The sequence below is a fragment of the Dasypus novemcinctus genome, chromosome 18, assembly GCF_030445035.2.
Source record: "Dasypus novemcinctus isolate mDasNov1 chromosome 18, mDasNov1.1.hap2, whole genome shotgun sequence".
NCBI classification, from domain to species: domain Eukaryota; kingdom Metazoa; phylum Chordata; class Mammalia; order Cingulata; family Dasypodidae; genus Dasypus; species Dasypus novemcinctus.
The window spans coordinates 65,406,238-65,427,700 of NC_080690.1; the positions used below are offsets into that span (position 1 = coordinate 65,406,238).

The 21,463-nt window shown below is 60.5% G+C and overlaps 3 protein-coding genes across 5 annotated transcripts; all 3 read left to right on the forward strand.

Annotated features, from left to right (window-relative positions):
• The first annotated feature begins 1,132 nt into the window (after window positions 1-1,132).
• Window positions 1,133-11,370, forward strand: TOMM40 (translocase of outer mitochondrial membrane 40). Its single transcript, XM_004484037.5, has 10 exons — window positions 1,133-1,217; window positions 1,308-1,581; window positions 2,296-2,363; window positions 2,789-2,881; window positions 3,602-3,703; window positions 3,782-3,887; window positions 9,286-9,408; window positions 9,543-9,619; window positions 9,726-9,828; window positions 10,753-11,370. Exons 2-10 carry the CDS (start codon window positions 1,314-1,316, stop codon window positions 10,890-10,892), a joined length of 1,080 nt encoding a protein of 359 aa, XP_004484094.1. The 5' UTR covers window positions 1,133-1,217; window positions 1,308-1,313; the 3' UTR covers window positions 10,893-11,370.
• Window positions 11,371-12,897: 1,527 nt separating this feature from the next.
• Window positions 12,898-15,726, forward strand: APOE (apolipoprotein E). Its single transcript, XM_004484038.5, has 4 exons — window positions 12,898-13,046; window positions 13,817-13,876; window positions 14,349-14,520; window positions 14,904-15,726. Exons 2-4 carry the CDS (start codon window positions 13,834-13,836, stop codon window positions 15,604-15,606), a joined length of 918 nt encoding a protein of 305 aa, XP_004484095.1. The 5' UTR covers window positions 12,898-13,046; window positions 13,817-13,833; the 3' UTR covers window positions 15,607-15,726.
• Window positions 15,727-16,637: 911 nt separating this feature from the next.
• On the forward strand, window positions 16,638-20,288 carry APOC1 (apolipoprotein C1). 3 transcript variants are annotated; one of them, XM_058280405.1, is made up of 4 exons: window positions 16,638-16,664; window positions 18,394-18,469; window positions 18,949-19,096; window positions 20,103-20,288. In XM_058280405.1, exons 1-4 carry the CDS (start codon window positions 16,653-16,655, stop codon window positions 20,161-20,163), a joined length of 297 nt encoding a protein of 98 aa, XP_058136388.1. In that variant the 5' UTR covers window positions 16,638-16,652; the 3' UTR covers window positions 20,164-20,288. The 3 variants fall into 3 exon arrangements, with proteins under 3 accessions (XP_058136388.1, XP_058136387.1, XP_004484097.1); XM_058280404.1 differs by lacking the exon at window positions 16,638-16,664 and adding an exon at window positions 17,925-18,059; XM_004484040.5 differs by lacking the exon at window positions 16,638-16,664 and adding an exon at window positions 18,207-18,278.
• Window positions 20,289-21,463: the final 1,175 nt, after the last annotated feature.

Genomic DNA, 21,463 nt, shown 5'->3' on the forward strand with positions numbered 1-21,463 from the left:
GTCAAATGGGTAATGGAGAAAAATAAACGGAACAAAGATAGAAATAGCAATCATACTAAGAGGGATAAATGACAAGAATAGGCCAAAGGCAAAAATTGTTAATGTCATAAATGGAGCCCAGGGCATGATGGGTAAATGGATCTGAATGAATGAGCCAAAGGCAGCATGATGAGTAATAATGCAGGGAAATAAGGGCCGCGGACACTAGGGATAATGGACAGGAATTAATGGACCCAAAACATGATGGGATATTAAAGAAGGGCCAGAAGAATGATGGATGTGAGCAGGCAGGAATGGGCCGAAGGCGGTAGGAGCCACGAAGCTGAAATGAATGGGACGGAGGCACGCTGGGTAACGGGACGCGAATGAATGGGCCAAATATAGAAGCCGCAGTGAGGGGCGGGCCCAAAGCATGACGGGTAACAAAAGGGGTGGGTTTAAGGCAGCTGTTGCGTCAATAGGTAACGGGGAATTCTGGGTAACGCGGTGCGAGGAAGGGTTCACAACCGAGCCGGCTAGAATTCTCCCGAGGCACTCTGGGAAGGGCCAGTACTTCCGGTCTTCGGTCGGCAGCTCTGCACCAGAGGGCAGCCCCTCTGCCCCAGTGCCTGGTGGGACGCGAGGTCTGACCTTGCTGCTTAGCTGCCTCTGCCGTGCAACGCACCCTTACCCGCGTCCTTTGACCCTGCCACATTAGCCAATGAACGCACCAGCCTGATTTACGCAGGGGCGAACCCCTGTGCATGTCGGAGCCAATCAGAACGCTACAATGGCTAAGGCCGGCCAATTACCGTACCCTCACTGCAGGGAGGAGTTAAACGGGAGCGGATGCCTTCGGGAGAGGGGCGGAGGTTGCGCGTCAGTGGGCGTTGCAACGAGCGCAGTGCAGACCAATGGCGGGCGAGGGCTGAAACCCGCGGCGTCACGAGCCAATAAGCGCTGGTGCCGCGAGCCAATGGGAAGGGCTTGGAGGTGGGCTGTGACCTGCCTGCGAGCGCGGACCGATAGAAAAGGACGTTCGAAATAGGAAGGTGGGACTCTTATTACGTACTCCAATAGCACGGCTGGGCCCCGATGCTAGTGGGCGGGCCCCCGGGCGCCCTGAACCAATGGACTAGGTGGGGCGGGACGACGGTGGTGGCGGCGGCAGTGGGTTTGGTTGCGCGTGGCGCACGGGGTGGGAGCGGAGCCCAGGCCGGGATCAGGCGCCGCCGACAGTGAGAACCCGGGCCCGCTGCAGGGCGGGCGTTGGTTGGGGGCTGGGACCCGGGCGCGCGGGCCCTGACCTCTGACCTTTCACCCCTCAGGCAACCATGGGGAACGTGTTGGCCGCCAGCTCGCCGCCCGCAGGGCCGCCGCCGCCGCCTGCGCCTGCCCTCGTGGGGCTGCCTCCGCCGTCGCCGCCGGGCTTCACGCTGCCGCCGCTTGGCGGAGGCCTGGGCGCCGGAACGGGTGCGGGTCGAGGTGCGGAACGAACCCCCGGGGCCGCCGCCGCCAGTGGTGCAAAGGGTGCGGACGATGGGGCCTGCGGCTGCCTGCCCAACCCGGGCACGTTCGAGGAGTGCCACCGGAAGTGCAAGGGTGAGGGGCGAGGGCCCCCTGCGGGAGGCTGATGGCCTTAATCTCCAGAGTAAGGGGAAGAGCACCGAGATCCTGGAAATTGGCGTGGACCTTTGGAATCATTTAATAGAATGTTAGGAGTTGACGTTGGGCTCGAATGGGATATAGAGCTTAAAATGATAAGCTGAAATGGTGGAATCTTGGGGTGGAATGCCATAGTAGTGGGAAAAAACCTTAGGATCCCCAGGAGCCATGGGGATCCGTCCAAGCCGGCCATCTCCTGGGTCAGGGAAGGAACTGAGGCCCAAGGTCAGAATGTCAACACGGTGTCATGGTGGGGTGGAACCCAAAGCGTCTGGATCTTGCCTTGGAATAATTAGAATAGTAAAGATGGTGGAAACTGGTGGAGCAACGTTCTTAGTGTTCAGTGGATGTTACCTCATAAAGTTCTTGCAATGTCTCCGTGTGATGAGCCAACCTCCCCTTTAAAGATAAGGAGCTGGACATGCAGAGAGACAAGTGACTTGCCTGTTGTCACACAGGTAGCACGCAGTAGCGCTGGGATTTGGATGCAGGCAAAGGCCATGGCCCTCTTCGCTGCACGATACTGTCTCTTTAGTGGTTGGCATACTTTCGTGAGTTCTGTTTGGAGGTGCTTGGAGAAGAGAGAGCTGGGGAGCATTGGGAAGGAAGGGCTGAAGTTGGTATGAGTGTGACGGCGTTTCTCTTCTCCAGAACTGTTTCCCATTCAGATGGAGGGTGTCAAGCTCACAGTCAACAAAGGGTTGAGTAACCACTTTCAGGTGAGCCTTTCTGGTTCCCTCACTCTGCAAATGTCATCTTGGTCTTCTCCCCTGTGTCTTCACCTAACAGCCCCTTTACTCTTCCCTGAAAGGCTGGACCTCTTTGGTGCTTGAAAAGACTTAGACATGGTGCCAGGGGGACCTGAAACCCAGAGCTCTCCCACCCCCACCCAGACCCCCACATCCAGGCAGGACTGAAGTGTGAGATACGTAGGCCCACCCCCAGCACATCTTTTCTCTGATTCTGAGTCTAATCTAGCCCAGTCTTTATGCCCTGCCCCATCAAGAGGATTTCTAGCCCCACTCTTGCCCTCTGATTTGGGAAGCCAGACTGTCATGTAGGCCCCATCACAGGCTGGAGGGAAGCTCTGGTGTGGGAAGGGGGTGGTCCACAGTCTCAAACCCCACCCTCCTTTTCCTCCCAGGTGAACCATACGGTAGCCCTTAGCACAATCGGGGAATCCAACTACCACTTTGGGGTCACATACGTGGGGACAAAGCAGCTGAGTCCCACAGAAGTAAGTTTACTTTTGTCATTCATTCATTGTATCTTCCTTTTAAATAATAGCCTGAGAAGCTGTATCAGGGAAAGGGCAGAACTATTGAGAGAGCTGTGGGCATTGGGAAGCAGAAAGTGTGTCTCTCCAAGGCTCATATCCAGCAAACATCCTCTCTGCCCAGCAGAGCAGGCCCTGCTGGACTTTGAATGCCCAGCTCAGCATTTAGGCTTCCCAAGAGGGCACTGGGGGGGCATGGGAAAATTTTCATAAGGAAGCAAAGGAAAGACATGGTTGGGTTTACAGTTTTACACTTTAGAAATATCCCACATGCTGCTTTGCAGAGGTTAGATCAGGCAGGGGGAGGGGCTGGAGCAGGACAAAGCAAGAGAGCAGGGGAGAATGAACTAGGTCTTCCCTAATATCCTTTTTTTTTTTTTTTTCACATTGCTTTATCTCACAAACCTTCACTGTGCTCTGTTCTCTGTGTCCTGCTCTCCTGGGACTTGGGGGAGCAGATTTGTCCTCAGAAAGGAACAGCCCCAAGTGGGCAGGGCTAAGGTGGGGAACCCAGAAGCTGTGCAAAGGGGGTCCTAACCCAGACTAGGTGGTCAGGGGGCTTCCAGGAGGAGGGGGACTTCTTCAGAGGCTTTCTGATCCTAGGCTTCTCGCCTAGGCCCACCACTCAGGTACTTCGAGAATGCGGGGCCCTGACCTTTCTCCTCGCCCTGTGCCTCACAGGCCTTCCCCGTGCTGGTGGGTGACATGGACAACAGCGGCAGCCTCAACGCCCAGGTCATTCACCAGCTGGGCCCCGGCCTGCGGTCCAAGATGGCCCTCCAGGTGAGTGGCTGACTGAGGCACGGCTCCCCAGCCACCCGGAGCACCCGGCTGCCCTCTCACTCTCCTGTGTCCCCACAGACCCAGCAGTCGAAGTTTGTGAACTGGCAGGTGGACGGGGAGTACCGGGGCTCTGACTTCACGGCGGCCGTCACCCTGGGGAACCCAGACGTCCTGGTGGGCTCAGGTGAGAGGCGTGGTTCCTGGAGGGTGGTCACCAAACCCTCGTCCCAACTTCCCCAGCACACCCATTCCCTCCTGTGGGCCTCCCTTTCTGCCACCTGAGAAATGGCCAGGGGTGATTCTGAAACATCCCGTGAGACACGGCAGAGCAGGTGCGAGTGCAGGCTCAAACCCCAACTCCCCCGCCATCCTAGCTGACTTTGAGTGGGTTCTGTCACCTCTCCGGGCCCGTTGCCTCCTGTGAGAAATTGGGCCGCCTCAAAGGGTCGTTGAGTAGGTTATGCGAGTTATCGCCTGACAGGCTGAGAACAGCCTCAGGCGTGTGCCTGGTCCCTGGCAAATATGAGCTGCCCTTGTTATTACCATGGGGCTCTGGGGTCACTTTGGAGCACAGGGCAGGTCCTAGGGTGGGAGAGGTCCACGTGCAGTCGGGGGAAGAGGGAAGTCTGAGATGGGAGCCGACTAGGAACATTCCTGTTGGCTCTGTGTGGCGGCAGGGGCTGTCGGGGCGTCTGGCTGCTCCTATCCTCTCCCTTCTTCCCTGCCCTTTCATGCCTGTCTTTGCTTTCTCATGATTCCTTTAAGAATATTTAGCAAGTGTGGAAGATATGTGTTCTGGACCCCGAGAGTAGAGCAGTAAGCAAGGAGAACCAAGTCTCCGCTCTCCGGAAACGTCCATTCTAGTGAGTCAGACATAGAAGAAACCTGCACATAAATAGGTCAGGTGATGGGGCTATAGGGAAAACTGAGGGGCAGAGGTGAAGCAGGTCCAGTTCTCAAAGAAGACCTCATTGAGATAGGGCTTTTGAACAGAGGCTGAAGGTTGGGGAGGTGGACCGTGTGGATAACGTGGGGGTGGGGCTCCTCAGCCTGTGGGACCAGCAAGTGCAAAGGCCCTGAGGCCAGACAGTGCCCAGTGTGTTCAAGGAACACGGAGGGGGATGGAGGGGAAGCGATGGAGGTGGGCACGGGGCCACCTCACGGAGGGCTTTGTAGAACTTGGGCCTTTCCTCTCGGGGTAGCGGCCACTGGAGGGTTTTGAGCAAGGGGCAGGCGTGGTCTGAGATTCTCATGTGTGGACACATGCAGAGCAGATTACAACGGATCCTACTGTCGGGGAAGTCAAAAGGAGGTGGTTCGATCCTGCAAGTAGTTTAAAGGCGGGGCCAGTGGGCTTTGCTGCTGGCTCGGATGTGAGGATAAGAAGGGGGGCAACGGGGTGACTTAAAGCTTTTGGCCTAAGTGCCCGGAAGGGTGGAGCTGCTGGTTCGCAGGTTCGTGTCTCTTTGCACTGCCCTTGGCCCTGTCGTGGGGCGCAGGCTCTTGGGCTGGGAGTCCCACAGGAATGAGTCCGCGAAGGTGGGAGGCTGGGGCTGGCTCAGGGTCAGAGCCCAGGGAGAGCGATCACTTCAGCCTGGAGAAGTCCAGGGAGACTTCTCAGAGGAGGTGTCCCCTTTGAGGGGCCACCGAGGTACTTTCTGTCCCCTGCTGACCCCTGGTAGCATCACATATTCAGTGCAATTGGGTCACAGGAGCTTTTCCTATGCTTCCTGGAAACTGAGTTGTTTTTTTTCCCCTACCCCAGGACCTTTTTGCTTGCTGTTTATATTCCTTCACATGTTCCCTGATCTTGCCATAGCTTTCTTCCACGTTTTGCTTTCCACTCACCTGTCCACCCGCACAGAAAGAAGACGAAAGCAGTTGCACCCCTTTGCACCATGTCACATTGTGCTGCCCCCTAGTCTTTGTGGCGTTTACCTCTGAAATCATCTTGTTCTTGGTCACCTTTCTCCCGGACTAGGCTGTCGACCCTTGCAGGGCAGCCAGGGACCTGCCTGTCTTACTCCCACTGTATGCCCAGTGCCTGGAGCCACGGTGGGAGCAGCAGGTGCTCGGGAAATTCTCGCTGCACAAAGGAGTAAGTGACGCTGACGCCAGCGGCAGGCCCTGTTCTTGACCTTGTCCTCTGTCAGGTGCCGGGCACCTGGCCTGCACCTCTCCATTCGGTCCTCCAGGCACTGGGGATAGAGCAGGGAGGAGGATGGCTCTTCTCAGCAGCCTGTGAGGTAGCTGCCATCACCCCATCCTAAAGAGGCAGAGCCCAAGGGCTGGAGAGGGAAAAGACTTCCCCAAGGCCACGTAGCACGTTGGGCTCCAGGCTCTGCGCCCTTCTCCATGGCACCAGGTGCCCTGCTTTGAGCACCTCGGCAGGCCTGGGCCACCTTGTCCCTGTTGATCTCCAGTGCCCTCATCCCAAGAGCCTGAGGCCAATGGGGTACTTTTGTCACGGTTCTTACAGGGGTCTCTTCCTTCCCGCAGAAACTAATGAGCCCGGGGCTGGCCGTGCCCAGGCCTGTGCTGAGCAGTCACGTACCTTAACCAACAGCTCAGGCACCTCCACCCCCACCCAGGTCTGTGCCTTTGGCGAGTGGCTCCAGTTTCCCTGGCATGTGGGCACGATGGCAGTGCCCCCTCACGGATGAAAGGATCAGCAGGAGAGCCTGTCTTTGGTCCTTAGCGCTGGGCTCATCCTGTGCCTGGGTCTCCGTGTCACCCCACAAGAGGTAGGGGCTCTCAGGGTTTTTATCGCCCCCATTTTACAGTTGAGGAAAGCGAGGCCCAGGGTGAAGGCATTGACCCGGGGCCACACAGCTAGGACAGTGGAGCTGGGGCCTGAGCTGAGGCCTAGCCCGAGACCCATGTCAGGCAGGCTGCCGCCCACAGCCACTGCGAGAGGCGTCACTTCTTAAACAAATAACCTGCAGTGAAGTTACTGCTGTTGTGAAAAATCTACCCAGAAAGAGTTCAGGTGGCCACGAGAGCTTGTAACAGGACCTTGTCTTGCCTGCGGCAACAGGGACAGCTTCTTTAAGATGATGGCTTCTGGACCAAGGGGGTGTCGGTCAGAGGGAGGGTGAAGATAAGACGGCACCCCAGAAGAGGGTGCTGCGTGGCCAGAGACCTGGAGAGTAGTGTGACCGAGCAAGGATAGGGAATTCTATCCAGCTGCAGCAAGGAGCCGCCTTCCTGTGGGTGCTTCTGCACCTGCCCTGGGCGGCGTCCCCAGGGAAGCCTGGCTTGAGTTCAGTTCAAGGGGGCGAGGGCGGGGCGAGAGCAGGGGTGTGGCAGCGCGGAGCACCCCCTGCTGCTTCTGCCCAGTCTTCCTCCAGTTTCTTCCCTGGTCTAGAGGCTGGGGAGGGAGAGTTGGGTCCAGGACTCTGAGTTGCTTCCTTTCCTGCTCATGGGGTTTCGAGTCATCGGGTTCTCCGTGTTCTCCTGCCGTGTGGGGATCCTTTCCTCCCATGGCTCACAGAGTGCTGTCCTGCCGGCTCCCACGTGCCCGGCCCCTTGTGTGTGCTAGGATTGCACGTGAGACCGGTCTGTAGTTTCCCCGCCTCGGCACGGTGGCCGTGTGGGGACCTTCGTGTGCACAGGAAGATGACCCAGCCTGGCCTCCGCCTGCCAGGCACCAGGAGCACATGCACCCGGTCGTGGCAAGTGTCTCCAGCCGTCACCAAGTGTCCCCTGGCTGGGAAGCCCTGCCCTCTTGGGGCTCACGTTCTGTTGGGGTGATGGATATAGATAAATACTGTAGGGGGAGCCCAGCCTTGCGAGGAGGTGGCGGCGTGGGAAGCAGGTGTGCTCAGTGAGGTGGTGGAGAAAGGCCCTGAGGAGATGAGGTTGAGCAGGAGCCTGGGTGGCTGCCACCCACAGGCCCCAGGACCCTCCACTGGGAACGCATCGGGGCGTGGGGGGAGCCGGGGGCTCTGGGGTATGCTCGTTAGCCTTAGCAGGGCGAGGTGGACGTGGCCCAGGGGGGTGCTGGCAAGAAGTAGATCCGGAGATGTCTCGGTGCAAGTATTTAGTTGACCCAGCTCAGCAGGATTCACCCGGCAGAAGGGGCAGTGTGTGCCGAGGGAGAGCACTGAGGCGAGCCTGCTGCCAGGGCCTGAGCCACGCAGGGCCTTGTATCTGCCGCAAAGAGCCAGGGTCGTCGTGGAGCACTGGGGAGCCATGGCACGCTCTGAGCAGGGAGGAGCAGGGTCAGGTGTGTGCTCTCGCAGAGATCCTCTGTTGGCCATGTGATGGCTCGGAGGGCTGAAGCATGAGCAGGAGATAGAGAGGAGGGATGGTTGGAGGGACGCTGGGGGTGGCGAGGGCACACTGGCCCTCAGTCTCACGATGACCAGAGGCTGCATTTCGGTCCCTGCCTCTGCCCACGGCTTTAGGCAGCTGCTTGTTCCTCTACGGGCTTCAGTTTCCCTCTCAATTGACAGGGATAATCCTAACCAGAGGTGGTTAGTAACTGGTTAACAGCCAGCTGTTAGAGCAGAGATGGAGGCTGATCTGTCCCAACTACAGGTTGGGGAAGAAATGTGCCCAGGTGGCTCCACAGGGCCCCTCCCCTGCACAGCCTGGTCCCAGCCACCCCAGAAGACCCCCCAGGGCCCTGGCGATGGACCCCCACCTCCCTCCCCGCCTCCTGGTCCAAGTCGAGGCCCCTGGTTGTCAGGGAAGCCTCTTCATGCCTCTGCTCTGTCGGTCGTGGCCTCTCTTTGCCGCCTTGTCTGCTCTGCGCTCGGCCCCTGCAGCGCCCCACACCCTCCTCTTTGCTGACCACTACCTCTAAGCCTCCCCTGTCCACTCAGCCTCCACGGACTTCTCCCCTGGGGCCCTCAGGGCTTTGTCCACCTCCTCTTCTGCCTCTCTTTCTGTATACACATGTGTCATCTCTTTGTTCCCCCCATCGTGCCTTTCTCTCTAGTCCTCTCCTCTTTACAAAATGGTATTTGCGGTGTCTCCTCTCTTCTGGGCTCCAGAAATAATGAAATGAATCTGTCTCAGTCCTTGGGCTTGAGGGACTCACCCAGTGACAGGGAGAATCACTCCCAGCTGCTGAGGACCAGTGGAGACCAGACTTGGACTTGAGAGTAGCGCACGATCGTGCTAGCTGAGCCCTTGCTGTGTGCCAGGCCTGTGCAGCACCCCGGGTACAGGCTGGCTTGCAAATCCCCAGCACACCCAAAGAGGTGGTTCCCTTAACCCCAATCAGGGAAGTGGCCCAGTGGCCTGTAGTGACCCGGCTGGCCAGTGGTGGGGCCAGGATGTGGAACCCAGGCTGTGTGCTCTTACTGTCTCTACTGCCTCTTGGCAGTGGCTGGGGGACCCCGAGCCTGAGCTGGGGAGTGGAGAGGCCCAGCCTCTGCGCCTCTGAGAAGTGGGGCAAGAATGCTGGTCTCGCGGGCTCCTGCACAGTCAACGGGGCCCCACAGGCACTGCCCGGCTGGAGCAGGCGTCTGCCAGGGCACCCTGGCCGGAAGAGGGAGGGCACCTGCCCCAGACGCCTGGCTGGCTGGAAACTGCCACCACACCCAGGTCCCACCCCGCCTTCTTGCCCACAGGAATCCTTGTGGCCCACTACCTCCAGAGCGTCACCCCGTGCCTGGCCCTGGGCGGAGAGCTCGTCTACCACCGGCGGCCCGGGGAGGAGGGCACCGTCATGTCTCTAGCTGGGAAGTACACATGTGAGCCTGGGGCCCAGGCTAGGAGTGGGGGCTGGGGGGCTGGGATCCCCGGGTCTGAGGGAAGAGGGGGCTGGATGCCTAGACCCCCAGGTTGCCTTGGTAGCCTGATCCCCCCACCCCCCACTGTCTTCCAGTGAACAACTGGTTGGCGACGGTAACGTTGGGCCAGGCCGGCATGCACGCAACATATTACCACAAAGCCAGCGACCAGGTGAGCCGGCCCGGGGACGGCCGTGGGGGCCTGGTGCCCCGGCTCGCATGGCCAGGGCCTGGGAGTCAGGCTGGGAAGTTAACTCGTGTCTCCCTGGGCCCCCCAGTTGCAAGTGGGCGTGGAGTTTGAGGCCAGCACAAGGATGCAGGACACAAGCGTCTCCTTCGGGTATCAGCTGGACCTGCCCAAGGCCAACCTCCTCTTCAAAGGTAAGGTCTCAGTTTACCTTCACGAAAAACAGGCATGAGGTGACTCAGCTGAGTGGGTGTGTAGACCAAAGGAGGGGATGTGAGACAGTGTTCTGGAAGTTTTGCGAGTCTCCAGATGACCGGGCAACGCTAGTTAAGGAGGTAGGTGCCTGGGCCCGCCCCTGGAGCAGCTGGTGGCTGGGGCCGGGCCGGGCTGGGCCGGGGCTGTGCGTATCCCCTCCCGCCATGCACACGGCCCTGGATTTTTCCTTGTAACTGGAAGGCAGCTTAGAGAGGATCCAGCCAGGCCCAATTCACCTCACATGAGGGGAAACTGAGTCTCGGAGGCCACAAGGTCACAGCCAGGCCCAGCTCACCCCCCATCACCAACTGGCACCTAGCCCTGGTATCCACCCTTACATCCTCCTCGGAGCCCCATGGTTCTCTAATCTCCTGCTTCTGGACGCAGCCTGCCATGGGCCTGGTGTGAAGTCCCTTCCTTAAGCGGGTTATGACTGCTGCCTCCCAGGCTACGCCAGCTCCATGCGGTTGTGCAGCTCTGAGGTCCTGGTACTCGGGCCCTGGAAGAAAGCTCCATCGCTCCGTCAGCAGACTCTCACCTAACCCCTGCCCTGGACTCGGCCCTGAGCTGCGCAGTGCTGGGGTTACTGCCATGACCACGGGCTGGCCCCAAGGGGCTCCTAGGGAGGCCCAGGGTGGGCAGGGCGCCGAGAGGGGTCACTGGGCTGAGAGCAAGCAAGGAGAAAAGAGTGAGGCAGCTGCAGGCAGGGCTGAAGGGTGCCCAGGGTGCGGGAGGTGGCTCCAGGCAGCAGGTGCGGCCTTCAGCCCGAAAGCTGCCGGTCTGGCTCCCGCCTGGTGGCCTGGAGTGCAGCTACAAGGGACCCTGGGAAGTGGCTCCTCTCACCCCGGCTGTCCCCACCACAGGCTCCGTGGACAGCAACTGGATCGTGGGTGCCACGCTGGAGAAAAAGCTGCCGCCCCTGCCCCTGACCCTGGCGCTTGGGGCCTTCCTGAATCACCGCAAGAACAAGTTCCAGTGCGGCTTTGGCCTCACCATCGGCTGAGCCCCTCCTGGCCCACCTTCCACGCCCTTCCTCCTTCAGATCCCCTTCCCCTCCTTTCCCTCCCTCCTCGGGGGTCGGGGGAGGCAGAGGAAAGGGGGGGCCCGTCACCCCAGCAGCTGAGGAGGGTGTTCTGGACCCGAGGGGCGCTTCAGGATTCTGAGCACCCGGGGCACTGTGCCAGCAGGCCTGGGTCCCGGAAGGGATTCTGGACTCGAGGGGAACACAGGATTCTGAGCACCAGGGCAGAGGTGGCCAGACAACCTCAGGGAGGAGTGTCGGGGCATCCCCATCCCCCGAAGGGCCCAGGGCTGGTCCCGTGGGGGCAGCCAGGAGAGGAGCTTCCCCATCCCCGGCAGTCCGTCCCCACCCATTTCCCACCTCCCCCTCGGTATAAATCATGTTTATAAGTTATGGAAGAACCGGGACATTTTACAGAAAAAAGGAAAAAACAACAAAAAATACACATGGAAAAAAATGAGCAGGCTGGGAGGCCACAGCTTTCCTGCGCGTCTGCGGACTCAGCCGCCACTGGCCCGTGGGCCCGGCACTCCCGCAGCCTGCCAGGAGAGGGCGCTGCAGGCGAGCGCGCCGGTTTCCCACGGGCGGCTGCATTCACCCGTTTCCGGAAGAGCCTGGCCCAGGGCGCCCCACCTGCCCTGGCTTGTGGGGCCTTGGTCACCTGGCCACTGGCTGGGGAGGACTTTGTCCTTGCATCCTGAAGCAACAGGGATGACGGTGCCTCGGAGTGGGACAGGGGTCAGGACCCGGGGTCCCTCCAGGTTCCAGAAAGCAGGAGGTGATGAAGGTTGGGGCCGTTTTCCAAAGGGATCCTCACCTGGGCCTGGGGCCAGCAGGGGCCGGAGGCTCCGACTCCTGGGGGCAGAAGGGCCAGGGCTGCGTCCTCTGTCTCGGCACCGCAAGCTGGGCCTGGAGCTGGGCTTCGCCTGCACTGACCTCAGCTTCCAGTTTCCCGCCCCCAGGTCCGTGTCCAGACGGGGGAACTGAAACCCCGCCGGTCAAGCGGGGTCTGGGAGTGGGGGCTGCGGGCAGGGTGACCTCTGGTGACTCGGAGAAGCCACCTTGCCCCCTCCCTGCTGGTGCCCCCTGGGGCCAAAGCACACAGGCCTGGTGCCAAGCTGGGCTTGGAGGCCCCCTGCCTGGGACCCCCACGGGATCCAGTCTGCCCTATCAAGCCAGGAATGAATCCCAGCCCCCGCAGTTCTTCCTGTGTGGCTTCATCAGCCTCCACTCTGAACCTCTGGTTTGTCCTTTGCAGAGCAGGTTTTACTTAATGGCTGCCACTAAGGTGGCAGCTTGCAGTGTACGCTGTGGCCGTTCCTTACAACCTTAATGTGGCACCTAGTGTGCCAGCAACAGTCCGCAGGGTGTCTGTTAACTTCCTGCATCATCACAATAAGGTATAGATTTCCCAGTTTTGAGATGAAGAAACCGATGTTCAGAGAGACTGGGTCATTTGCTCAAGGTCACACAGCTGGCAGCCTGCAGGGCCAGGATTCAATTCCCAGCAGTTCAGTTCTAGAGTCCAAGGTTGTGGGTGGGCAGCACTGCTGCAGGCCCTGTGGACGGCGCCTGCGCTGGAGGGAAGTGCTGGGTTCTCCCTCACACAGGACAGGCTCAGGTGCTCACACAGGCCTGGGTCCCCGCACAGGGCCGGGCAAGCCAGGCCTTCCAGCCTCGCTGGTAGCTGTGTCGCTCTGTCCTTGCCCTCCCTTTCCTCCCTCACTCCAGGGAGTCCAGAAGCGCAGCCCTCCAGCTCCTCCCTCGGGTCTAGAAAGCCAAGCCCCACCAGCCCCTTCCTCAGGTCACATCCATCCACAGGAGGGGGGGGTGCCATCTGCTCAGCCCCTGTCCAGGCCCAGCCCCCAAGAGTGCACGAGGGTCACTGGGTGAGTTGTCACCTTTCGGTGGGGGTTGGGGGGCACGAGGCCTCCTCCAAGTCCCACCTCCTTCTGCCGCCCTGTGGGGGTGGGATTAGGGAAGAGAACAGCCCAGTTCTGGGAACAGAGACTGGGGACTGGCCCTGGGGTGGGGCGGGGCAGGGGGAGCCCTATAATTGGACAAGTCTGGGATCCCTGAGTTCTACTCAGCCCGAGCAGAGGCGAAGGACGCGGCTCCCTGGAAGCCAGGGAGAAGGTGGGTCGGCAGCGCTGGGGTGGGGGCCCAAGGATGAGCTCAGGGCCCAGGGGAGGAGGCTGGTAACCTCCAGAGCCGCTGCCTCCCGGGGGAAAAAGGATCTGGGGCAGGAAGGTGAGCGAAGGAAGCCGAGAGCTGCCAGGGGAGAGGTGACTGCACACCAGGGTCAGGGCCGAAGCGGGAGTTGGGAGTGAGGCTGGAGGCAGGGCACTAGCTCCAGTGCAGAGCTAGGCAGCAGGGGCGCGCCCCATCTTGACTAAGAGGTGCAAGGGAAGGGGGGCAGCCGGTCCTGGGAGGAGGAATGAGATGAGCAATGGCCCCACCCCATGAATTGTCACTGTCGTCCACAGAGCACCCACTGAGTGCCCCCTTCTTAGCGCTCCCTAATAGCAAGTGCAGGGCGGGGAGGGAGGGCAGTCAGCGGCAGGATGGCTGGAGCATCAGCTGGAGGACTTTCAAATGAGGACCAGTTTACAACGAGGGCCCTCTGATGAGAAGGTGGGGCTCGGAATGCAACGGTAGAACCCGGGACACAAAGTTGGAATTTAGCAAGCCCAGCGGGGACGCAGGGGGAACTAGGGCGGGGTGAGTGGAATTTGAACCTTGGGAGAGGGAGAGAGAATTTTGGCTTTGGAGGCAGACCTGGGATGCCGATAGAAGACAAAGGGGAATGAAAGGGCCAATGCAGAGGTGGCTTGGGAAATGTGTTTGGACTAAGCTGTTGCAGGTGTGGGGCTGAGGACAGGCTTGACGCGTCTCTCCCTCCCTAGACCGACCAAGCAGGGAAATGAAGGTTCTGTGGGCTGTGCTGGTGGCCACGCTCCTGGCAGGTACGATGGCCTAGCAGGAATGGGGGGAGCTTGCTCAGGTCCCCGGCCCCTTCCCCTCCCGTTCTCATCTTTACCCCTTTTGGCCCTGGGTCCCCCCTTTCTCTAATCTGTCTTCCCCTTGAGGGCTGGCCCACGTCTAAGGCCTCTCACATTCTTTGGTATTGTACGACCACTTTAAGTCCTCTGGGCCTCAGTTTCCCCCACCCATAAAATGGAGACAATTTCTACTGCATAGACTGAGTGACGTCGGTCAGCTATAATTTTGTTTGTTCTCCATCCCCACCCCTGCACGGCCGTGTGTGGGGCCCACGGAGAAACTCAACACTTGTTTGTCAAGTGGCTGGACACTGGGCATCACCCCATGGCTCCACAGGACACGAGCGTTTGGGGAACATCCGGTGTGTTCCAGGCACCTGGAGGGGGCAGAGGGGGCAGAAGGGCACTGACCCGGCCATGAACTTGCTCTTCCCAGGATGCCAGGCCGATCCAGAGCCGGAGGTGGAGGTGCCCCTGGGGTCGGAGCCGGACCTCCAGCCCTGGGAGCTGGCCCTCGGCCGCGTCTCGAACTACCTGCGCTGGGTGCTGACACTTTCTGAGGAGGTGCAGGAGGAGCTGCACAGTACCCAGGTCTCCAAGGAGCTGACGTGAGTGCCCTCCCCAGCCCTGGGCCCTGCTGGTGGGCCGCTCCCTCAGGACCCGCAGACCTGGGCTTCTTTCCGACCCGGTCACCAGCTCTTGGGGTCCAGGACTCTGCCCACGTTGTGTTCCGTCCCTCCGTCGCTACTTCCTGGCTCGACGTCCCTGTGACTCGCATCGGAGTCTGGGGTCTTCCTCTCTCTTCCTGCTTCCCGTTCTCCTCCTTGGTTTCTGTCATCTCTCTCCTCTCTGCCCCCTCCCCCCGGGCCTCTCCCATTTTGAGGGCCTCTCTGCCTGCCCCTGTCTAGCGCACCCCACCGCGGGTCTTTCTTGCCATTTCTATCTCTATCCCACCCCAGCCCTCCACCCTCTCTGCCCCCGTGGCCCACAGGGCGCTGATGGAGGACACCATGAAAGAGCTGAAGGCTTACAAGTCGGAGCTGGAGGCCCAGGTGGGCCCCGTGGTCACCGAGACGCAGGCGCGCCTGTCCAAGGAGCTGCAGGCGGCGCAGGTCCGGCTCGCGACGGACATGGATGAACTGCAGGGCCGCCTGGAGCAGTACCGCATGGAGGCCAAGTCCATGCTGGGCCAGAGCGCCGAAGATCTGCGCGCCCGCTTCGCCTCCCACCTGCGCAAGCTGCGCAAGCGGCTGCTGCGCGACGCCGAGGACCTGCACAAGCGCCTGGCCGTGTACCGCGCGGGGGCCGTGGAGGGCGCCGAGCGCGGCGTGAGCAGCTTCCGCGAGCGCCTCTGGCCGCTGCTGGAGCAGGGCCGCCAGCGCGCCGCCACCGTGGCCACCCTGGCCGGCCAGCCGCTGCGGGAGCGGGCCGAGCAGCTGCGCGGGCGGCTGGAGGAGGTGGGCAGCCGCGCCCGCGACCGCCTGGAGGAGGTGCGCGAGCAGGTGGAGGAGGTGCGCGCCAAGGTGGAGGAGCAGGCCCAGCAGATGCGCCTGCAGGCCGAGGCCCTCCAGGCCCGCTTCAAGGGCTGGTTCGAGCCCCTGGTGGAAGACTTCCACCGCCAGTGGGCCGAGTTCCTGGAGAGGATCCAGACGGCCGTGGGCACCATAGGCACGGCTCCCACCGAGAGTGCCTGAGCACCCCCGCACCTGCCCCCCGGCCCCTGCCTCCCCTCCGCCCGCAGGGTCCCAGGTTCTGACCCCGCTGTCCTCCTCGAGGGCCCCAGCCTAATAAAGATCCATGGAGCTTCACATCAACTTCTGGGCGTCCCCGTGTGGTTTCTCACAGCCTGAGCCTCAGTTTCTCCTTCCTTCCCCACCACGCTGGCCTCAAGTGCTCCACCCCGGCGCCTCTGCCTGGTTGACTCCCTGTGCTAGCATCTTGTTTCTGCTCCTCGCTGCGCTCCACCCCGCTCCTTTGGGTTTCTGTCTCTACGACAGGAGTTCTGGAATAAAGCCACCTTTGGGTTAAAGGCCACTTGTTTGATGTTGCGGGGGAGGGGGCTCCGTGAGCCTCCATTTCCCCATAGTAAGAACACCCGCCTACGACAGTTGTGAATCAAAATGCCCCGGGACCAGCGCCATCCCCATCCCTCTCAGCCACTCTTTCCAGGGCCTCTCCTTCCAGGCTCATCTGATTTGCCTGTCTCCCTCCCCAGGCCCCCGGGCTCTGGGCCGTGCCCCTGAGAGCTGCTTCCTGTTTTCCTCCACCTCGTTTTATCTCTCCCTGCTCTGGTTTCGTTTCCCCTTCGCTTCTGTCTGGATTTGTGCTCCCTTGAGCCCCATGCTTTTCTCCTTTTCTGCACTAAGCCAGACCTCCCAGCACTCGCCCAGCCCCCCCCCCCCCCCCCCCCCCCCCCCCCGCCCTCGTTCTCTTTCCCTCCAGCCCTATTGTCTGCCTCCAGCGGGAGAAGGGAGGGGCTCCCCGCCCAGGGTGGGCCTTGGGAGTTGGAAGGGCAGACCGGGAGGGTGAGGCCGGGAGCCACAGGCTCTGTCCCTTCTGCCACCCCCTCAGTTCTCAGGAGGAAGAGAGCTGAGCTCCCACAGCCACGGGCCGAGGTTTGAACTTTTGTCTCCCGGCCCCAGCACCTCTGTGGGTGGGCTGCCTGTGCCGGAGATGACTCATGAGGCTGAGGCAAGAGGGTCAGTGAGCTGCTGGGCCAGGCCTTATCCCTTATCCCAGGATGCGGGCCGAGGTGGGTGGCTTCAGTCGTGTCTTGAGTGTTTTACTTTTTTTAAAAAATTGAGGTGAAATTCAATTATTATAAAGCTTACAAAGAGCTGGATCTTGGATTCTCGAGTACACCTAGGGCCCCTCAGAGGTGCAGCATGAGTTTCTGAGCCAGGAAGACACCTATGGTGGGCGGGCCCCACTTCACCCCTCACCGCAACCCCAGACCCAAGTCTAGGGGGTGGACCAAGGGCCTGGGGCAGGAGGTTTGGGGAGCAGAGGCTGGCAGTGGGTGCTGTTGGGCAGGGAAGCAGAGGTGGGGAGCAATGAGCCCCACCCTGTCAGCCCCTCTCCTGACCTGCTTGATGTTCCTCAGCTGTCCCTCAGTTTCCCCATTTATGAACTAGAAACCCTTCCAGCCAAGGCACGGGGCTTGCTGGCTGGTGGGGGGTGGGGGAGGAGGGCAGTCATCTGGGCAGAGTCTGAGGGGGGCTGGGCTGGCAGCGGGAGATCCGGGAAGGCAGCCGGGGGCTGGCAGGCTGGGAGCGCTGAGCTGGCCCGACCAGAGGGGTGTCGCAATGCTGCCAGGCCGGTGTCCACGCCGTGCCTTTCATAACCCTCCCCCCCTGCCCCCAGCCTGGACACACAGCCGCAGGGTGAGGGGTGCGAGACCCGGCCAGCCTCCCCTCTCCACCAGCTGCAGGGGTCACTGGAGGTCAAAGGCCCAACGGGCCAGGCAGGGGCAGTGGAGGCTGGACTCCAGCCCCGGGGACAGGGACGGGGATGGAGGAGGGCGGGGGAGGGGGGAGGGCTTGGGGGCCCAGCTCAGGGCCAGGCTGTCAGCAGACTGATCAGGAAGGGAACAGGGAGAGAAACTGGAGTGGACGTGGGGTGTTTTCCAGGGAGGGGGCAAGGGTCAGGGGTCTGGTGGAATGGATGGGGGCATGCATTGGGAGCCTCGAAGCACAAGCTTTGGGGTTTGAGCTGGCTGAAGAGACCTCTCCCCCCAAAAAAGGGAGCCTGAGGCTCTGAAGTTAAGACCCCAGATGGCATCGAGGGAGGGGTGTAAGACATTCCCAGGTGCAGGGCGATGAGGAGCCGGAAGGAGCCCGGAGCTGACTCCGGGGGGGTTTGGGGCGTGGGGTGTAGGTGGTGACGCCAGAGGCAAGAAGTAAGAGTTGTTGGAGCTGAGGAGTCTCCCCAAGAAGGGTGTGTGTGTGCAAGTGGGGGGCCTGGGAACGCAGAGTGGGACCTGGGGGACGAGCCCTTCCAGAGTGGGACCTGGGGGACGAGCCCTGAGATGGGTATCAAGCAGGAGATAGAGGGCAGATGCCACAAGGAGGGCGAGGGCTGTCTCCTGAGGAGGGGAAGGGGCTCTGGCCGTCTGAAGACCCACTGCCACCGCAGCCAGGGAGACCAGGTGAGGGGCAGACACCAAGGGTTTCAGGCCTTGGGGCCACGTGGGCCCCGTCCTGCCAGTAGCCGCGGGCGGAGAGAGGAGAAGAGGGTTGGGTGCAGGGAGGCAGGAGGCCAGGGGGCGGCTCAGGGGGAGGGAGAGGGAGCGGCCCCGCCCCGCCCCGCCTGATAAAGGCCCCAGGAGGGCCAGCACCTCTCACCCCTGCTGACTGGCCTGATCCAGGTTGGTGCTCGGTGCCCCGGGAGGGCCCCCAAAAGGGCAAGAAAGGGAGGGTGGGAGTGCCAGGGGAGGGAGCGGGGATGCCACGGTCGCCCCCACCCCTCCTCTGCCTCCACAGTGCCCCTCCGGCCGCGCCATGAGGCTCCTCCTGTCCCTCCCAGTCCTGGTGGTGGCTCTATGGATGGTTTCGGAAGGTAAGAGCCAGGTTGGAGAGTTTGGGATTTGGGAGCGTGCAGCTGGCCATAGGCCTGCGGTCCAGGCTGCAGGGACCTTTGAGAGCTCTGAGGCCCCTGCTGTGTCCCTGACCCCCTAGAGTCCCTAGAGTCCCTGCTTCTACCCGGCACGGTGGCCTCTAGGTTCTCCAAGGCACGGCAGCAGCAAATCTGCTAGGGAAGCCCCAGCAACCGATGACTCGTGGCCCCTCACGCCCCGGGGATTGGCTGGCCCGCTTCTACACCTGGCAGCTGGGGCCGGGGCGGGGGGCGGGCAGAGGAAAGCGATTCCACGCAACTTGAGCCCCGTTCTACTCCTGTCGCTCCAGCACCCCCACTTTAACACCATGACCCCCAAGAACCACATCCAAGGATCTCCTTCCCCTTGCCTGGAATCCCATCCTCAGGCTTCCTCTTGCAAAGAAGTGTTTGTGCTTTTCCCGCCCCTCCATCTTCTGCAGGCCCCGCCCCTGCCCAGGCGTCTCCCGACATCGCCCAGAGCTTCAAAGACATCCCGCAGAAGCTGAAGGAGTTTGAACACTCCGTGAAGGAGAAGGCACGCGAAGTCGCCGACCACATCAAAAAGAGCGACATCCCTGCCAAGACTCGGTTGGGACCCTTCTGGGGCAGGAGGGGCCTGGGGTGTCTCTGGGTGGAGCTTGAAGGAGAGTCCCGGGTCCTCCCCTTTCACAGATTGGGAAAACTGAGGCCCAGAGATGGCCGACCACATTCTTGTGCTCACACAGCACAGAGTCAGCCCCGGGTGGTGATGAAGGCCTGAGCCAGGCAAGCCTGCCCTGCGTGGGCCTGGGAGAGGGCTCTGCCCCGGGGCCTCGGTTTCCTCTAACATGACCTTGACTGGAAGGATGTGACCTGGAGGCCCTGCACGTTATAAAGTGTTCAATACGTTATTTAACCAACCTTTGCTCCCTTTGGTGCTGCGGGTTAGAGAATTGCTCATTCAGGGCAAGCACTGGCTAAGCATTTATTTGCTAAGTGCCAGGAACTGTTCCAAAATGGGGAATAACATAGCGAGCAAGATAAAGTCCAGCCCTAGAGAGGCTGGCATTCTAGGTGGGGGAGAATAAACTATAAACCAGGGAAACATCCAGGAAATTAGTCCAGACAGAGCCAAGTACAATAAACTGGACAGACCTGACAGCCAAGGACTTGGGGGGCAGGGGGTGTCTACAGATTAGGAAAATCCAGCCAGGCAACAGCTCCATAGGAATGCACCTGCGGAGTTGAGTGTCAAGGTCCTGAGGCAGGAGCTCAAACCCTTCCCCAGCGAGGATTTCTGCAGAGGGTGGTGGCGCTCCAAGCAGACGCTGGGGGCTGGGGACAGTTCAGGAGCTAGGCAAGGACAGGCTTGGGAAAGGGCTGGTAGCGAGAGATCGCAGAGCTCTTCAGGGTGAAGCGTACCAAGTTCAAGGAGGCTGGTCCATCTGAAGCCCAAGGGCCCACCTCCTAGTGTAGACGTGGGGGCAGCCCTGCTATTTTCTTGGGGAAGGGAGGTCAGGAAGGGGAAGATAAGGGAGTTGAGTGGGGAGGTGGGGATTAGGCCGACCTGGGGGGCGGTGGCACCCAGTGAACTTTCCCCCATGTCTCCCAACAGGAACTGGTTTTCAGACACATTTAAAAAACTGAAGGCGCAAGTCAAAGATACCTTCTCCTGAACACCAGGAGGTGTTCCTGCTCCCCTCTTGGGCCTTGCTCCAGCTCCTTGGCCCCAGGAGCGGCCCAGTGGACTCCCTCCACGATGACTCATTTCCCCCCTACCAATAAAAGTCCTAGGAGAGTCCTCTCCGAGTGCTTCTTCTTTCTGGGGCAGGGGCTCCAGGACAGGATGTGGGTTCTATCTTTGGAGAAGAGATGCAGGAACTCAAACGGAACGGGCATTTTCTACTTGTGCCATGCTTCAGATTATTTCTCTAGTGTCGCCTCCTCCAGGAAGCCTTCCCTGACCCCCAGCTCGGCCCACTCTGGGTCATCACTGCCTGGGGATGGATCTCTCTCCCCCACCCCCAGACTGTAAGCCCTAGGAGGGCAGGACTGCAGCTGTCCTGGTCACCGCTGTGTCTCCTGGCCTGGTCCAGCCTAGGGCTGAGCACAGGGCTGGGACTTAACGGTATTTGGTGAAAGGAGTGATTATGCTGAATCTGAAAAAAACAAAATTTCGCAAAGCCCCTAGGAGGTAGACACCACCCTCCCCCAAACCCTGTCAACTTTCAAAGGCTCCAGCCCCACACTGTTCCCACTTAGCAGCCAGAGGGATCCTCTCAGATCACAGTGTCAGATCGAGTCCTCCTCTGCTCGGAATCCCCTCACTATCAGTAGAACCCAAGGAGCTCACCACGGGCCCCTACCCTGTGACCTCATCCCCTAGTGCTCTCCCCTCCCTCACCTGCAAGTCCTCCGTGCTCCCCCAACACACGGCCCAGGTCCCAACCTCTGGGCCTCTGCATGTGCTGATGCCCTCCCTGCAATGCTCTTCTCCCCGATGGCCCGCTATCTGCCTGGCACGCGCCTCACCTCCAAGTTTCTGTTCAAATGCGACCCCCCACTCCCGTCACTCTTCCATCCCCTTATCTGGGGACATCAGCTTCACGGAGCCTGCCTTGTTCCACCCCGTGCCCCAGTGCCTGGAAGACTGCCGGCACACGGTGGGAGCTCCATACATACGTATCAGACCAAGCAAGGAACTCTGACTTTTCAGAAGACCCGCTGACACCCACGAATATTTGGTACGTGTTTGGTTATCATTCGTTACCCAGTCATTAGTTCTGATTTTGCAATTTTGCTTTGATATTTTAGAGCCAATCCATTGGTTCTTTTCAGGTCTACAAACATACCTTCAGGACTTTAGAGAAAAAATAGCCCTGATCACACAGAGAAAGAGACAACCAGGGAGTCCCAGACATGTATGTGGAACTGTTAAGACTCCAGGCAGCTCATCCAGGAATGCCCGAAGCACCC

Bases quoted from the DNA above. Each gene is read 5' to 3' on its own strand.
- APOE (XM_004484038.5), top strand. From the start codon at position 13,834: ATGAAGGTTCTGTGGGCTGTGCTGGTGGCCACGCTCCTGGCAG. The intron at 13,877-14,348 runs GTACGATGGCCT...TGCTCTTCCCAG, and splicing joins GGTGGCCACGCTCCTGGCAG to GATGCCAGGCCGATCCAGAG. The intron at 14,521-14,903 runs GTGAGTGCCCTC...CGTGGCCCACAG, and splicing joins CAGGTCTCCAAGGAGCTGAC to GGCGCTGATGGAGGACACCA.
- TOMM40 (XM_004484037.5), top strand. From the start codon at position 1,314: ATGGGGAACGTGTTGGCCGCCAGCTCGCCGCCCGCAGGGCCGCCGCCG. The intron at 9,620-9,725 runs GTGAGCCGGCCC...TGGGCCCCCCAG, and splicing joins ACCACAAAGCCAGCGACCAG to TTGCAAGTGGGCGTGGAGTT. The intron at 9,829-10,752 runs GTAAGGTCTCAG...TCCCCACCACAG, and splicing joins GGCCAACCTCCTCTTCAAAG to GCTCCGTGGACAGCAACTGG.
- APOC1 (XM_058280404.1), top strand. From the start codon at position 17,940: ATGGGTATCAAGCAGGAGATAGAGGGCAGATGCCACAAGGAGGGCGAG. The intron at 18,470-18,948 runs GTAAGAGCCAGG...CATCTTCTGCAG, and splicing joins TCTATGGATGGTTTCGGAAG to GCCCCGCCCCTGCCCAGGCG. The intron at 19,097-20,102 runs GTTGGGACCCTT...GTCTCCCAACAG, and splicing joins GACATCCCTGCCAAGACTCG to GAACTGGTTTTCAGACACAT.